The 16,892-nt window shown below is 38.6% G+C and overlaps 1 protein-coding gene across 7 annotated transcripts in view; it reads right to left on the bottom strand.

Annotated features, from left to right (window-relative positions):
- Nucleotides 1–481: 481 nt before the first annotated feature.
- The window catches only part of VEZT (vezatin, adherens junctions transmembrane protein), a 54,531-nt gene continuing 38,120 nt past the window's right edge, over nucleotides 482–16,892 (bottom strand). For 5 of the 7 annotated variants that reach the window (XM_057424906.1, XM_057424915.1, XM_057424899.1 and 2 more), the window contains 5 exons: nucleotides 13,645–13,976; nucleotides 12,863–13,056; nucleotides 8,315–8,415; nucleotides 6,923–7,130; nucleotides 482–2,974 (listed from right to left, as the gene is read on the bottom strand). In XM_057424906.1, coding sequence (XP_057280889.1) covers nucleotides 2,403–2,974; nucleotides 6,923–7,130; nucleotides 8,315–8,415; nucleotides 12,863–13,056; nucleotides 13,645–13,976 — 1,407 coding nt within the window. In that variant the 3' untranslated portion in view covers nucleotides 482–2,402. Of the gene's footprint in view, nucleotides 2,975–3,322; nucleotides 3,833–6,922; nucleotides 7,131–8,314; nucleotides 8,416–12,862; nucleotides 13,057–13,644; nucleotides 13,977–16,892 lie in introns of those variants that run through there. The other 2 variants (XM_057424950.1, XM_057424942.1) reach the window with 2 other exon arrangements.

Below are 16,892 nucleotides of genomic sequence, written 5' to 3'. Positions count from 1 at the left end.
TAGCCACCAAACTTTTGCTAAGGACTGCAGCAAAGGAGTAAAGAGGTGGCAACCTTTCTAAATGTGAGATCTGGAACTTATTTTAGCAGCAATGAAAAGCACTCAGGCTGCTACTCACTTAATCCAGAACAATGGGGACAGATAATTCGTTTCCCAAATCTGATCATTTTTCCAGGTTGCTATCATAGCCATACACGTTGTAAACTAAAATTTGGATCCCATGGGCAATGTTCAGGAGTATCATTTCTGTGATATACAACATCAGATCATGAGATGCTGGTAGATGAGTTCATACAGAAATATTAATGGAACATACATTTAGGCAGTCAGAACGATTAACTAGGAACAAAAAATATCTGGGCACTTTGTGAACTCAAGAATCTCAAGTCCAGGATGAGGAAGACTTCTTTTTTCAGAAGCATGGACAATGCTTCAAACACAATTTATCCAAAGCAGTTGCTCTAGACTTGAGAAAAAAAAATTGCTTACCACAGAGAAAATAAAACAGTTTTATCATCTTAGCCTAACCTTTTCAGGTTACAGAAGAATATACTACTAAGAGGAGGCTTAGCGTCTGAATACACTATGAGAAACACCCTTTTTGTTTCTTTTACAAGTTCCTGAAGACATCATCCATTCAGCTTGCAGTCACACAAAACTAAGGGCACAAACACAGTGTTACTCGTTAATGAAGAATGGCAAAACATTTTCTTCCCCAAATCTGTGTGTGAGGGAGAAGACAGGCATTATACTGTTAAAGAAGAGTGTAAGTCACATACTCCCTTCTCTATCATTTGATATTTACCACATTAGTCTGTGAAAAAATCCACATATTTAACAGGGTTCATATAAAATCACTACTAAAAGAGAGGGAGGTTGAAAGAAAGCACTTGTTTTCTGAGATACAGTCAAGATTTCCACCCTGACCTGCTGACCTTCATTAGCTTCCCCACTTCCCACCCTAGGAAAAGATATTGCTCAGAACCATTTGCATCTAACCCCCCCTTTGTTCTACAGAATCAGCAAGAGACAATAAATTTCCTAAGGAACTGATGAGGTGCTTTGTGACTGGGAACATATCTAGGTCCAAGCAGAGTATTCCATACAAAGAGGCGGCTCTCTCGCCATTTGAGATGTGAGACCTTTGCTTCATCTTGTGTCGGGGGCGAAAGGAAGAGAAGGCAGTGAAACCATTAACCAGCTTCTCTGTGGGGTAAGCACTGGTTTACTACTCCTCATAACACCACCACAGGGAAGAAACCAACCCACGTAACACTGAACGTCCGGATTCAGTGTCAACTAAGTTACAAGAGACACCTTAAAAAATACACATTTCTTGTTCTTTCATGGATTCTTGATCACACAGGTTACAGTTGTGATCTAAAGGAAAATGACAGAACAGTAAAGAAAACCAAGTATGCTGTTTAAACAAAATACTGTTAAGCACTCAGATAATTTTGCTGTAAGAAAATTACTTCAGGACATAAACAAAAATGTACACTCAATCATTACATCAAACGAAACAATTATATTAAGGTTCAGTTTACAAAAGGTTAACAAATAATTAGTAGCGGTTTTAATAAATAGGTATTTACTTATCATCTATTATCAGTCCAACAGATAGCTTCTAGCTGTCTATAGTACTTTCTACTGGTGTGCTTTCAGCCCTCCCTAACACATACTACACATTTCTCTAACATGAATTACAACTTGCAGAAATTATTTATTAACCCTTCATAAAATTCTAAGTAAACCTTAATACGAAGCATGACTACACTATTCCAGCCCCATACCCCAGGACACATCAAATACTAGCTCTTTCAAGATTTTATTTAAAATTCTACATTTTCGTTGGGAGCCACATCACTAGCCACAGAATCACAAACGCCTACAGTGGCTTAGCCAACGCACTGCAGACACAAGAAGTGAAACAAAAGTGGTGGTGGGAGATCACAGGGAACAGTTCAGATTCTTCCAATAGAAATGTCCTGGCTTTTCTGTAGGAGCAAACATTGATACCACAACAACAGAACCAGAGGCCAAAAAAACACGGAGTCTGATGTAATTCAAGACATTGTTTTTCTTTCTTTTCAGAAACAAAACCCCACAATACATTATAATATAAATAAATAAAACAGAAAACACAAAAGTAAATGCCAAAACCTCCACTAGGATCTTAAAAAAGGGAACAGCCAACTTTTTTTCAGATGCAGCCTAAACTTCTCTTACCTTCAGATATTCAATATACTTAGAAGTGTCCTATGTAGTGTATCAGACTTAGGGAACAAGATGTATTATATTTAGGTCTCCTTTTTTTCCATCTGGTATTTTCATCTTCAAAATCCCACCTTAGTTTTTTCCATCAAATTGCCTGATGTTGTTTAACAAAGTTCAGCTCAGACTTACACTTTGCCTTCCCTTTCAGAGCCTCTATCTTCATTCTTACAGTCCTCTACCAGGTCTTCACACTCCTGTGTCTTCTCTTCCTCCTCCTCCTCCTCATCTCCAAAAGTCTCTTCTTGCATTGTAGTAAAAGTGAAAGACCTGGCAGCAACTTGTGCAGCCAGACCAGATGTGAAGTTTAAATCTGTTGATATGTGGAGCTGGGCCAGCCTATGCTTGATTTTTGAATGCAATGCATCCTCAGAGGGAGACTGTGAAACCTCTACTCCATCCGTATTGCTCTGCTTGAGTTCTTCAACTTCTCCTTCATGCTGATAACACATTCTTTCTTCAGCCCCTGTAGAAATACCTTCATCAGCAGTACTGTCTTTTTTTCGCTCCATCTCAGGATCTTCATACAAATATTCTGTCCTGCTTTTATCAGCAGCATTCTCTTCTGGATTAGAGTCTTTTTCTTCAGATTTATCACAACTTTGGCTGCAGTCCTGCTTTTCTGTATCTGAATTCATATGTGATGCCAAATTATTTAGTAGCTTCAGCGGCTCTACAGGAGACAAGGGTTTCACTGCAGCTTAAAAAGGGGGAAAAAAAATGAAATGATAACTAAAAGCAAGCTGCCACATATAAATAATTTATTTGTGTCTGAAAGAGGTGCAAGGCTGTAAGGGTCAAAATGGCCTAAAAAAAAATCCCCGTAACAACAGAAACAAAAAAATACAAGGAAAAAAAGTAAAACAAAAGAGTGTTTTCTAATTACAAAGCTGAAGTGAGATGTGATTGCTACTTGTAACTACTCTTAAAATCAGTGATGTAAAGAGACAGCACGAAACTAAAATCAGTGATGTAACAACAGTTTACCTAGGAAACAGTCACTTGTTCACTCACTCCCAGAAACTGATGATGCTTAAACCCATCATCAAACACAGATGATGCATTCAGTGTTAAAAGTGAAAACCAACTGCACTGTATACAGACTTGAACTGTCTTTTTTTTAAACAACAGTTTACCTAGTCCAGTAAAGACAGGTGGTACATGACAAAGTCTTTATAGGCAATATCTGATCTCATACACCACAACATGTAAATACAACACTTATTCATACAGTCAGGTAAGGTGTCCTCACAAATAAAGTGTGGTTTAATTTAGCCTCTCTTGAAGTAAGTAGCAGCAGTGAGCCCCATTGCCAGCAACGGGAGGCTTGCCAGGAAGTCTCTCCTCCCAGTGTTAAGGGTTAGTACAACTCGGTACAATCACTTCTTGAAGAACAGACGTCTTTCTTTTTAAGGAAACGATATAATGTCCATTTCCAAGTAACAGATTCCCTAAACTGCAGCAGCTCCATTAGAATAGCAGCACGAACATAAATGACAGTGGCAACAGCAGATTCCCAAGTAGCATTTCCCTTTCTAATTCCATTCTGACTTTATCCCTGTAAGCAGAGATGAAAATAACTCTGGGAAATACATACACTTTTCACGGGAAACACAAATTTACGGTATTAGGATTTTTCCATTGCATCTTATTTCAGCAATCTTTACTTTAGCCAGCTGAAGGCAGGTGCACCATTATGGCTGTCACACTGATAACTGTGTCATTTAGCACACTGAAAGGCTGTGGCTTCCAATTCATATCTCATTGTCTGTTTTGAAACCTTCTATACAGAAGGAGCACAGCACCAGACTCATCTCTGTTGTTAATGGGGTAGTTCTTTCCCCCTCTTGTAGAAAACATGCTGCTGCTTATTTCTGCCCATTTGCTTGAAGAGGCAGGAATATGCATAGCAATATTTGCTTATCATTTGGAAGCAAACCTGTTGCCTGCTTCCTCCAAAGAATACTTCCAAAGCCAAAATTTCTTGAAAAGTAGATACCTCAGACTGGCAGCTGGCTACTTTGCTGAATGATTAGTTAACCTGCAGTAACCAATTCTCAAGAGTGCGGCTTTCTAAATCTGAGAAACAGCTGTACAAGAACTGTTGTATGGACAAGGTGGGAGAAGGGAGAACAGCTGGGTGCAACACAACCACTGACAGAATGAACTTCTTTGGGGAGAGAGGTTAGGGGAAAGCCTTGAAGTGATTCTGTGCCAGAAGAAAGTTTTTTACAATGTCTGACAAATGAAAACAAAGCCACTAACAGCTTCACATACCTCCTCAAAAGCACTTCCATTTTACTGCCTCAACAGGATGCCAAAGGACCTACACTCCCCTAAATCACATACTGTCTAGACAGTAAGCAGTATTACCATGGTGCTGGGCCTGGGCAAATTTGCTTTAGTCTAGGGGTCTACTAAGGTGATGTTTTTCTTCTAGAAGCCAACCTATCATTTCCAGTTGACTTTATGCTGTGTTCTTTAGACTTATCAACTTGTTTGGAGCTGACCTCTTTCATGTGGAAACCCTTACCAGCTCCTCCTTCAACTAACCAAATAAACCTAGCAAACCAGAATGGCTTGCTGGGACCCTTGGCTAATGTGCCTAACAGATTAAAGCTTTTGTGTATTTCAGGATCTTTATTCACAATAATCACAAGTTAAGAGAACACAGGGTTTCTGGAATGTGATCATCCTGTAAAAGCAAGGCTTAAGAGGGCTATGGAAATAGTGTGGTATCACAGCCATCTATTGGCTTGGGCCAATGGAGACAAGAAGATGAACTTTTCTGGGTTTAAGGCTTGAAGATAAAGCAAGCCAGAAATGTGGAAAGCACAGCTCACAAAAATGTTTCTTTAAGGAATGACTCTTGTATACGGATAAATTAAAGTCTGCAGCAGTCATATTTAACTGATTTGTGATTCTTTTGAAGAAATAATGAAGAAATTCCTTAAAAATCAGTAGATGTTATGTCTGCTGTCCATATCAGTCCTTCAGATTAGACACACACAGTCTCCAAGCCAAAAGGAGACAGTATTAACTACTTTCATGAACCGCCCTCATGTTTTCCAGTCTTGTACAGAATGGAAGTAATCAATGCTTAGTCCTAGGCAGCTGGAGGAAATCACACTTTCCTCCCTCCCCACCATTGAATCTCTAATCCTAAAACAATGGAATATCTATACATGGAAAGGAAAGGAACCAACATGAGCTCCAAAGGCTTTCAGGGGAAGAGTTAGTGAAGACTATAGGACTCTTTCCAGCTGTGGCCACAAATGGCCTGAGGATACACTGATGTGGACAGGTACCAGCTGCTGAGCTAGATAAGGAAATGTCCTGCAGAATCTCTCGTGACAAGAACTCTCTCTGCAACAGTCACTAGGTCTGTCAAGACTTGAACTGGGGGTAGAATTGCTTCCTTCTCTCTTCAACAGTGAGGAAGGGAAGACTTGAGGAGATTTATGTGAAGTGTCACATCTTACATGGGAGGAATCCTACCCTTGAGCAGACTCTGATGCAATCTGATGTCTTAGGGTTTTTAATTCAGGTAGAAGAGAAGTCAATACCAATGGGTAAGTGATTTCTTTTACCACAGTTGTCGCTAAATTGACATAAAGAATAAAGTTGTGAAGAACAGACACTTTCGGGGGTTTGATGTCTCATAAATAGGTATGGCCTATTACTGTGTGTTCCCACTAAATTACTGAGAGATGCAATCCATGGTCTTTTCCTGGTAGACACTGGCAGAGGTGGAATCTGTTGCCAGACTTCAGGGTTGTCTTTCATAACACAGAACATGAAATTCTTTCAAGGGCTTTTCCTAACCTGTCTTTAAGAGGAAGGAATGAAAATGGAAAGAAGAAGAGAAAAAGGAAAAGACAAACTACTGCCGATTTTAAAGATAATAAATCAAACAGCTCAAGCAGTTAAAGGAATGAAGTTGTATCCAGGCTTAGTGCTGGAACAGAGACAGACTGTCTTGTTGAGGCAAGATAAATATTCATATTCCTGCCTTTAAGTGCAAGTGGATGGAGATACCTAGCAGTCCTCAAGAGTCAGCAAAGGCCAGTTTGGAAGAACTCTTCTTGTGAGGTTTTTTGGGGTTTGCATTTTGTTTGCATGTTTTGTTTTTGCAAACACATTCTGTATACTTACTCTCTCATGGAAACAAAAGCCAGTCTTACTCTTTCAGGAGCTTTTAATATTTCAAAGGGTAGCTCTTCACTTTAACCTATGTATTTTTGTAAGGCTGGGATAATTTCTAGTGGTTCCTTTAAATTCTGAAAAGTAATTTAGTTACGAGCCCTGATTAAAATTCTTATTTACTAAAAAGCCATGAAAGAAAGCTCAGTTTGCACGGTTTATAGCCTAACAGTTCTCTTTATGCTGTCTAAATACTTTGTGTGTTCAGTATTTTAGCTCAATATTCTCTGTACAGCCAAATTCCCATTTCTTTAAGTTCTTTTCAATATATAGTAAAATGATTGCTGCAAATAATATAAAGAGATAGAATACCTCATGCACACAGCTCTATCAAAGACACTTCTATAGCTAAGCACTGTCCAAATACTAACATAGTCAGAAGTTGATGGCAAACAGACACCTACCCTTTCTTAGAAAGGAATTAATTTTCAAAAGCAATGCTTACCATGGTCACTGAATAGCAGCTGTTTCCATTTCTGTCTTTCTATTTCTGAAGCTTTAAATCCCAGCACAGATTTCAATTCTTGTAACACCCTCTTAGATTCCTGTCTCTCTCGTTCTTGTCTCTCTCTTTCTTCCTGGGAAAAGCAGTAAAAATCTTCTCTTCTGTATTCATTCTCTGTATCTGAATAATCAACATATGCTTCCAATTCCTAAAGAAAAAAGAGAGAAAGAAAGAAAATGTTGATCTTCACTGTCAGTGTAGACGCTGTCCTACAATCATGACCAAGTGATCTCAACTCTAGCCAACCACAGTAATAGGATGGGGCCCAATTTAGCAGAGCCACTGGATCTGACACTGCTCTCAGTTATATTTGCATTATTTTGGAGCAAGTCCACTCATTGAAAGTTAACATTACTGCAGTCACCTGAGATTTAATTTCATACACAAGTATGATCAAATGAACACCTTGAAAATGGGAGTCCATTTCCCCATAACTACACGTGGAAATAGGCAATGCTGATGCAGGTTTCTTTTTTTTTTCTTATATTTTATTTTAATTTACACCATAAGTAATTCTTCCTCAGTCAGGCAACTCAGCAATTTAATGTATGTAAATCTTTATTAGGTGGATGTTGAGAATAGCAAACTCCTCCTCCAATTTTAACTACATTGGCTTACAAGCATTAAAAAATGGAGCTTCATTTATGTTATAACAGACAGTCAGTAAAGTTAGTCCCAGCTCTTTGATGTGGAAAAAAATCTAGAAAGAATACATGTGGGATAGGCTTGGGAGAGCAGAGCAGGGGTGTTCAATCTGCTCTCAGAATGCATCTGCAACTCAACTCTGGGATGGAGGAGGCCAGCCTCTCCTAAAGACAGCCCAGCCATCACTCACGAGTTCCCCAAACAACACGAAACTGTTCACTGTCACAGTCTGTTTCAGATATTCAAAAATGTTGAGATCACTTAAACTAAAGTCAGGCTGGTTTGTTCTGAAGCTTGTCAATGTTCATCTAATAGTATGTATGTAAGACAGTTCATCTAATAGTCTGCGAGTAGGACTCTGTTACATACCACCTTCTAGGAATTCACTTTTTTTTGGTACATGTTTCCTATATTACTCTGACTTGTCTTGCTGCTCTCCTTTGTCACTTATTTTTTTTGATATATCTGAGAAGTGAATGTTGGTGCTCTTTTTTTCCAGGATGGGGAATACCTCCCCATGGAATGGCAAAAAGAATACACATGATTTTTTTTCTAAGTCCAATTATGAAATGGCACTGGATTCCTACTTATCTGTCTCGAAGGTCACTGCACAAGTAACTGAAAAAGGAATGGATATAGCAACCAAGTCCCAGTTATTGTTTAAATGATCCTGTGTATTTTTTTTACCTGCTCTTCAGGGATTGGATCTTTGTTTTCTATGTATATGGCAGGCTGTGTTAAAGGTACTGAAGTACGCTGTAGGCTGTCACAGGAAACTTCAGGTTTGCCTTTAAGGGGAAAAAAGAAAAGGGATTAAAAAAAAAAAAGAAAAGAAAAAGACTGAGTGTTGAATGATGGCTTTGACTCACTCAGGCAGGGCCCAGGCGTTTTCATTAGGAAAAAACTGGTGAGAAGACTGGTTAGAATACACTGAAACCCTGTGCTAGAGAGCAGTTGAATAACTTGGCTGTCTTGGTATAAGCTGGGTCTGGTGAAACTCATCTTGAAGCACTTCAACTAACAAATCTCAGAACTTTCATATACTGCAAAAACCTACAGATGGCAGGAAAAACTGGTAAAGGCAGAAAACAGAGTCAGGGCCAAAGTTTAAAAAGAGAAGTAAAATAGTAAAATTATAGGCAAATGGGCTTCAAATAATTGGAAAATACTGGAAGAAATCATCAAGCAAATTTTACCAGAAGCTATCTGGAAGGTAGCAAGGAGGTAAGTGACAGCCAGTGTGGATTTGCTGAGAACATAAGATACCAAATCGCTCCAATCTCATTTTCCAATGCAGTAACAGGTTTTATGAAAAAGAAGCCAAAGACATTCTGCATTTTGTTTTGGCTTTTGATATAGCGTCTTGAAATGCTCATAAGCAAACGGCCAGGAGAAACTGCTATCAGATGCTTAGGACAGTCTCTTGGATAAGCAGACTGTAGTTACCATTTTCAGACAGGAACAATGCAATGAGTGAGGATTTTTGTTTCAAGCCCAGTACTTTTTAATATTTCCAATAGGTGAAAAAGTGTTTCAGCCCATTAAGTCTGCTGAGATTGGGATAACCTGCAAGGATACTGAAGGGCACAATTAGAATAAAAAAATAATACTGGAAAATCAGAGATACTGTCCAGGAAGAACTGGATTTCAGATACAGCAGTTTGGTGACAGTGACTGCAAATTCTTGTGCTTTAGAATAGCCAAATGATTATTTGTCACAATAACAACTGACTGGGCAGCTCCACTGAGAAAAAGATGTAAGGACCCTAGTGGTCAACTGTACCCTCTTGCAAGCAAAAAAGCCAAAATACATACTAATACATATAAACAACAGCACTGACCATCAGACACATGAAATTACATTTTTATTCTGGCACTGATCAGGCTGCAGATGGAACACAGTGCCCAGTCTGGGGTTCTTTCATTCAGTAATATTGTGGACCAACTTGTGGGAGTCCAGATGAGAACTAAGGAAATGATCATAGGACCAAGTATAATCTTCAGGGAAGAGCTAAAGGACAGAGAGTCATGTAGAGAAGACAGAAAGAAACATATTAACTGTCTTCAAAAACGTAAGAAATATACAGAGAAAATGGATTTCCATTGTGGGTGGATCCAAAGTAGTAACTTTCTACTGGAAATGGAGTTAAGTGCTGGAATAGATGCCTGGAAATACTGCAAAATGTCTCTACATAGAGGTTTTTAGGAACAGGTAAAAACATTTACTCACAAACACTAATTTATCCTTCAGAAGGGAAATGGGATAGATGCCCTTGCCAAGCCCCACCTATCCCTATTTTCAATTTCTAATATGTGAATACTTAAGGATGATATTCTGAAAGTAGGCTGTTCATGCCAATGACAATTTTAGTGGTGCTCAGTTACCTGTTTCTGCAAACAAGGAAAGTATGTAATTCCCTAGTTGCCTGGGCTGAGCTAAAGATTTGACACTCTAGAAGTATCTAAATGTAAAGTTTTAAAGAAAGATGAAGCATATAGTGAAATTTGAAGTGGAAAATTGACATATTTATTTTATAAATATCAAACACCCTCCTCCATTGCATAACTCTGCCTTCTAATAAAAACATTTTTATAATAACAGCAACAACAGAAATATGCTCCTGAAGATGTGAAGACAAATTTGGATGAGTATATGGAAGTTACTAATTAAAAGCTTGCCTTCCCAAATCAGAGGAGTAAACCAGCTGCTCTAATATGTACAGACTGCTGTGTTTGCCACCTACATGGGATGCTGCCGTTGCTAACGATATGCTTCAAGATCATGAATCCGCAGTGTTTAACTAGAACTGTTGCTGCCGTAGTTTCTCTCCAGTGGATCAAAGGACTGCAAGATCCATCAGCTTGTAGCAGAGTACTAAGATATTGCTCATACAAATACCTTAAAAGGTTCTAAAGAAGTTTGGCAAAGATAGAGACAGTTTAAAAGGAAAAAGGATGGAATTTAAACAGTTTGAGCAATATTATTTCAAAGATCATTAAGACAGCACTGTAACTAGTCATAAAGAATATTCTGCTCTGCAAAATTAGCAGCAGATTATTATATACTTGAATTGTCAAGGCCTTAGGTGGTAAATGATTTTTAAATTTGATGGAAAGGTGAGAGAATAAAGTGAAGATGGCTGAAAGTCTACAATCAACTCACACTGGAAATGCACAAAAACCTACATGTAAATGAATGATAGGTAAGTCTATCATTGACCAGTGAATTTAAGTAGAGGTGAATTCCCCTAGAAGTGCTAAAGCCCCACCTGCTCTGTTCTGTGGCAGGCTCAGTGACTAACAGCACTGGTTCTAGAAACACACCAAATCCTGTAAACAAAGAAGCCAAACGGCATTCATTAAACCATATACTATAATATATACTAGCATCAGCACCCACAAAAGTTGATGGGAGTGTACGAATGTTCAATAAGTTACGACTTCAAGGCTTTGCTTTGACGGAGTTTGACACAATGAACTATTTAACACAGCTGTAAGAAACTTGCTTTGACACAGAATGATTTTGGGCAAGAAGCATGTAGTGCTTGCTGAAGGAGGCTCATCCGTTTAGACAGAAGGCAATTAAAGGGATGCAAAACTGCTCTGAAAATAAGTGACAGGCAGCTACACAGGATGCCACAACTAGGATAGCTCATGTTCACAACAGCTCTTTAGTGGCTGGTCTTGATTTCATGCACAGCTTGAAGAGTTCAACTCACAGAAGCTGCTTAGAAATGTATCAGGAAAGTCAAATCTAGTTAGATAAAAATAGTTTTCAGTGACTAACATAATTTAAAAGCAGCTCCAGTGCGCTTGGTGTAAAATAGAGACTCAACCCCAGCACATTTCCAGGAAAAATCAGTGGGCAAAAATGAAAGTGAAGGATTTTTTTATTTCCCACACAATCCCTCCCTTCTAGATCACACACCAGGTTATTTTTGTACTGAACTTTAAAAGGAAGCAAATTATAATAAAAGTGCCTGCTGTGAAATTTATACACAAAGTAAAAATAAAACTAAACTAACTAAAAATACCATGGCGCGCAGTCCAGAGAAAACATTTAAGGAAAGGCAAAAAAAAGATCAGTGGAACTGCTGGTTGTGGAGGGCATCAACAGAACACAACAGGCTAGCACATGCAAATCTATCAGACTACATCTAATATCCTCAAAGGCTGTTTTACACAGCACTGAGAGGGGAGTTGTAAGACTAGACTATCAGGCAAAGTACACACAAATTTGGTTATATCATGTCTGAGCCTGCACAGAACGAGCACTAGGCCTCCCAGTGCTCCAGTTCTGATGTTAAGCATGGACAAGGTCAGCTTGCATGGTTCACAGTGATATTTGTCCATCTAATGGACAGCTCACCCATATATCATTAAGAACTTAGCTCACTACAATTTTGGATTTCTGTAGGTAACTTGTTGATACCCCAAGTCACAATTTTCCTAATGCAGTCTCCATTACTAGCATTTTTCAGATGCTGGGCCATGCCTTCCTAGGACAGTAAAATAACTCCTGGAAAAAAGAAAGATTAGAAATTACGATTCAACTCCATGTCAGGAGAGCCTATGTTCACTTATGTTATTTAAGCTACTTGGGATTCACAAGGAGAATGGCATCTAAGGAGAGGGGCATAGGGAAAAATGTTGGGATATGCTGTTTGGTTTGCCTAGCAAGCATACAAATTAGTCCACTCTCTCTGAGAGAGCAGGTAAATGGGTATTTTATGCTCAATACATACTCTACAATTTAAAATGTTCCAGAAAATGCCACTGTCAAGAAAGTTTCATAACAATGCCACTGTCATTTCAATGAACTATATAACAGTAAATGGTCTACATGTGCAGTAAATAAATGAAAATCTTAGGGACGATTCATCACAAGCCTACCCCTTCACAAGTGATTCATCAGTCAAAAGCAAAAAGCCACTACCTGTCTACACCTGGAAATGTAACAAACTGAATCCACAGGTCTAACTGTGGATCAATTAGACCCGTGTCTAACTAATGTTAACAGTGAATAACATGTTCACATTTTTTGCTGAAACAAAAGCTTCAAGGTCATCACAGTGAAAAAGTCTGAGTTAGTATATGGGTTTTTAAAGTCTATGGTTTTAAGACCCTCTTCAGCTAAAATTCTGATACGCACGCTGAATGCTGCCTTTGACCCATTTGACCATCGTATCTCTAAAGTGTATCCTGTTACTTGCTAAATTAATCTCTCATGTTTACCTTTTTTATTTGGGTTTCTTCCGCTCATTTTTTCCACCTGAGAAATGGCTTCTTCCCAGCAGCTGTTGCTTGCCTGCATATGAGGCTGAATGAACTTCAGTTTCTGTTCCAGAACCTGATGGGCTTTTGTTGTCAACTCAGGTGTCTCCTTAGTGCTAACAAGTTTTTCAAGTTCATCCTCAAGAATTATTACCCTAGGTGATGAGGAGATGAACAGAAGTAAGAGATAATAAATATGACTTCATCATTCCTCCAAGAATTCCATTTAATTTCCTGTTATTTCCTCCAAGTTTTAAGAATCCAACTCAGCCAACTCCTCAAAGATGCCTCAAAATTTTAAAAATAAGATCCTTTTCTCCTCATCAAGATACACTGCTCACCTGCACTTGTTTTAGTAACTCTTACATGTAAGACTTAAGGAGTACGGCAGTTTCAAGTCTTTCACTAAGGCAGTGATGAATCTTTGAAAATATTTACTAGGTAGTTACTATGAGCTGAACTTTCTTATAAAGCATTTGATACGTTGCAAAATCAATGAAAGGTAAATATGTTTTCAGATTTTTTTCAAGGGAGTGACAAAAGTAGGGCAAGATCTTAATGCACTGCTCAGCTTTGAATTTCCATCAGACACTTAAAGAATAGCCAGGAAACAGTATCAGATTCCATATTGAACCAAGGATCTTTGACTCCATGCTATGTGCAGATATGCCTGTGATTGCAATGACTCTATGTATCTGCCTTCTTCCTACCAGAGTATTTGCTTAATTCATGTGTAAACTTACTCATTGAGCAGTGCCTTGAGATGAAGCTGCAAGCTCCGTACTGCTGTCTGAAGACTGTTCAGCTCTCTTGAATTCTGCTTTGTTCTGGTTGGCCATTCGAACCCCGACTGATGCTGAGTTTCAAAGTACCGATAAAACTCATAGCTTCGCTTGAGCTCCTCCAAGCAGGCAGCATGTGTATGAGGTAGGCCTTGAGTCACATCAGACAAAATATGATGAGGCAGCCGTTCAGGGGAGACCAAGGGCTTGGGGGATGCGTTGGCTGGGGAGAGGAGCAGCACCAGCCTCCGGAAGAATTCTGAACTCTGCCCTACCCAGAGCTGAAAGAGGACCTGCAAAACAGGGGAGTGTTAGCTCTGTGCACCTGGGAACATAGCCAGCCTCCAAAGTAAATGTACAGATACACACAGGAAAACATTCCTCAGCCAGAAACAAGACCTCTGAAAAACTGTGAAAATCTGCTGAATGTTTCTGAAGGACATCCTAGACCATGTGAGGCTCAGATCTCACGAGCCTTAGATGACTGCTAATTATTCGATGAAGGACATTATATGCAATTATACTCAGAGGCCTAAATCCCCATATTTCTCATCAGGCAGCTTCATTATTTGCTATAATGTCCACATACCCTAAAGCTCATAAAGAACTGCCAAAATTCCAGTGGCGGCTAAGACATTTTATCCTTTATGATGCCAAGCTATCATTTCTACAATCTACTGAGTATTGCACTGGCCCACACCCAACCTTGAAACACAATTCTAATTGCACTGTACTTCATCAAAAAACATTCTACATCTGAAGAAAACTAAGCTGATAATTTTTATTCCACCAAAGTGAAAATTTCACCAATTCCACTAAGGAGGGAAAGGCTTGTAAGAAATGAATTGCTTCACAATGTTATATATGGTACAAAAGAGGTAAGTTCCTCTGGGAGCAAGGAAACCCACTAGCTCAACTTCTTAAGAACTCCCATTTCCAATGCAATGAAAAGGCCTGTTTTCTTAGTTTCAAGGAGACTGTTGGCTCAATACCCCATGACAGAACAGTAGAATCTTTTATCTTCAAAATGAAAAGGAAAGGTTATGACACTTTTCTCTGCAATACAGCCCTTATTAAAAGGCATCTACTGTAGGTGAGTATGAGGTGTAGTCTGAAATCTGTTCTCAAGCATTCCAGACCAAGGAAGACAAAGTAATTATTATTCATGTTTTTTTCCACCCTACCCCCCTCAGCTGCAGAATAGGACTAAGAATTTACTTGTTCTGAGGTTTTGGACCTACAGGATTGGAAATACTGTATTTACAGTTTTGTACTCATACTACTGTAGACAAGTAGCAGTTTCTTCCAGTGTGTAAACAAATCAAGAGCAAACCAGTCAGAACAGTAACATAAAAGATTAAATGCCTTCATATAGATGTGGTTTGATATACCATAAGGGTATATCAAAAATACTTGGATGCAAACTAAAAACAAACCCAGAAATTTCAAAAGAAAAAAGATACTTCTTAATTTACAAAAGGTGGTTATGAGAAGAAAGAACACAGAATGATACAAAATTAACTGGCTGCTAAACTAAAAAGCAAACAAATGGGCAGCAATCATCCACATGTCCCTGAAGATGCAGTGCCCTGGATAGCAAGCCAAGAGCTCATGCTATAGTAAGCACAAAAGATGACCAATCCCCTTCACCAGACACAAGGCAAAAGCAGTGAAAAGTAGCAAAAAAAGGAATGGACTTCAGCAATTTATAATAATCCAAAACCTACCTGAAAAAGGCACAATGATGAGAGAAAAGGGAATTCCAGATGTGTTTTGGGTTGCAAATAGCTAGCTCTGCCAATGACTTCCGATTATTTTTACTGGCTCTTAAACTTCACCCCAAATATCCAACTGGCTCTCCTCAGCCTGAATCGGTATGTTTTCCTTAAACTAAGCATTTGTACTCTTCAAACTAATTTAGTTCAAAGACAGAGTAGGCAAAAGACACAGGCTAAATTTGTCATATGGCCTAGACATGGGCTTGAATGAAAATTAGAACATGAACTAAATATGGATACACATCTGTGTTCTACCAGCATTTTAATATAAATACAGGTTCTCTCAAATGAAAAGAACTTGAAGAGGACTACACATAAATCCAGGGCTCACAACACAAATATGTCCCAACGTTATCAATGTATATCAACTTTATTATCTATGCACGAATCTGCTTAGGACTGATCTATGTTAATTTAGCTTAGTTCAACTACACCACACACAGCCATCACTGTCTGTTATGAGTTAACGTAAACTGAGATTTACTAGCATCCCAACCAGTTTAACTAAAACTGATTACAGTTAAATTACTGCAAACTGCAGGTAAAGACTTAGCTTACAAGGTTGGGCACTTCTGACCACCTTCCTGTCCTTAAAAAGAAGTGGGTAAATAAATGGGCTTTCATGGTTGCAGTAAGAATTTCAGTTAATGAAATGGCAAGAAAAAAAATCTCAAAAGCTTACATCTGATGTAGCTCTTAGCTTCCAACTAATTAGACAAAGCCTCAAAGCTTGGCAATTGCTATTACTGGTAACATTTACTGTCACAGCAAAATAAGTCAAGGTCTAGGAATTAAGTGAATAAAACAAAACAAAAGCCAAACCCACAAAATCACAGAAGTCACATAATAATGGAATTTTCCGTTTAAAAAAATAACGTTAAAAGGGGACTGCCTCAGCAGAGAATCACTGGAGTGTCAAAGGCTTGCATTCAAATTAGATCCTCTTTCCAGTTGCAAACATTGACTCATGCAAATTAAAACCACCTAACATCTCAAACCAAAACAGATTAAAAGGCCAGGATATGGTTGTTGTTCTGTTCAGCTAAATGTTTTTCGAAGATCAAAGAACCATAATGGCTCATGGCAGCAGGGGTTGAAACTCGTGATTTCTACTCCTTGGTGTAACTAAATGCAGCTATTCCCTGTGGCAGTTACAATTAATTTGTATTTTCTGATGTATCTCTTTACAGAAGTCAGGAGATTAGCTAAAAAAGATGTAAGTACAAACTTGGAAATCATTTTACTCAGCTGGGATCAAGTGCAATCACAGAGCAAAAAAAATACGTTTAAGAAGGAGATTGATCAAGCTGACTGTAAAACACTGACTTGAATTTACATGATTTGCAGAAAAAAAAAAAAATCCTAATGTTGTATTTGGGTTGTTCAGCCTGAAGGCGAAAAGGCGCTGGGGAGACCTTTGAGCAGCCTTAT

The sequence above is a fragment of the Pezoporus wallicus genome, unplaced genomic scaffold (genome assembly GCF_028554395.1).
Source record: "Pezoporus wallicus isolate ANWC-B61680 ecotype Strahan unplaced genomic scaffold, APGP_CSIRO_Pwel_v1 scaffold_3294, whole genome shotgun sequence".
Classification (NCBI taxonomy): domain Eukaryota; kingdom Metazoa; phylum Chordata; class Aves; order Psittaciformes; family Psittacidae; genus Pezoporus; species Pezoporus wallicus.
The sequence above is the reverse complement of the archived record's forward strand: the minus strand, read 5'-3'. Positions and strand labels throughout refer to the sequence as shown.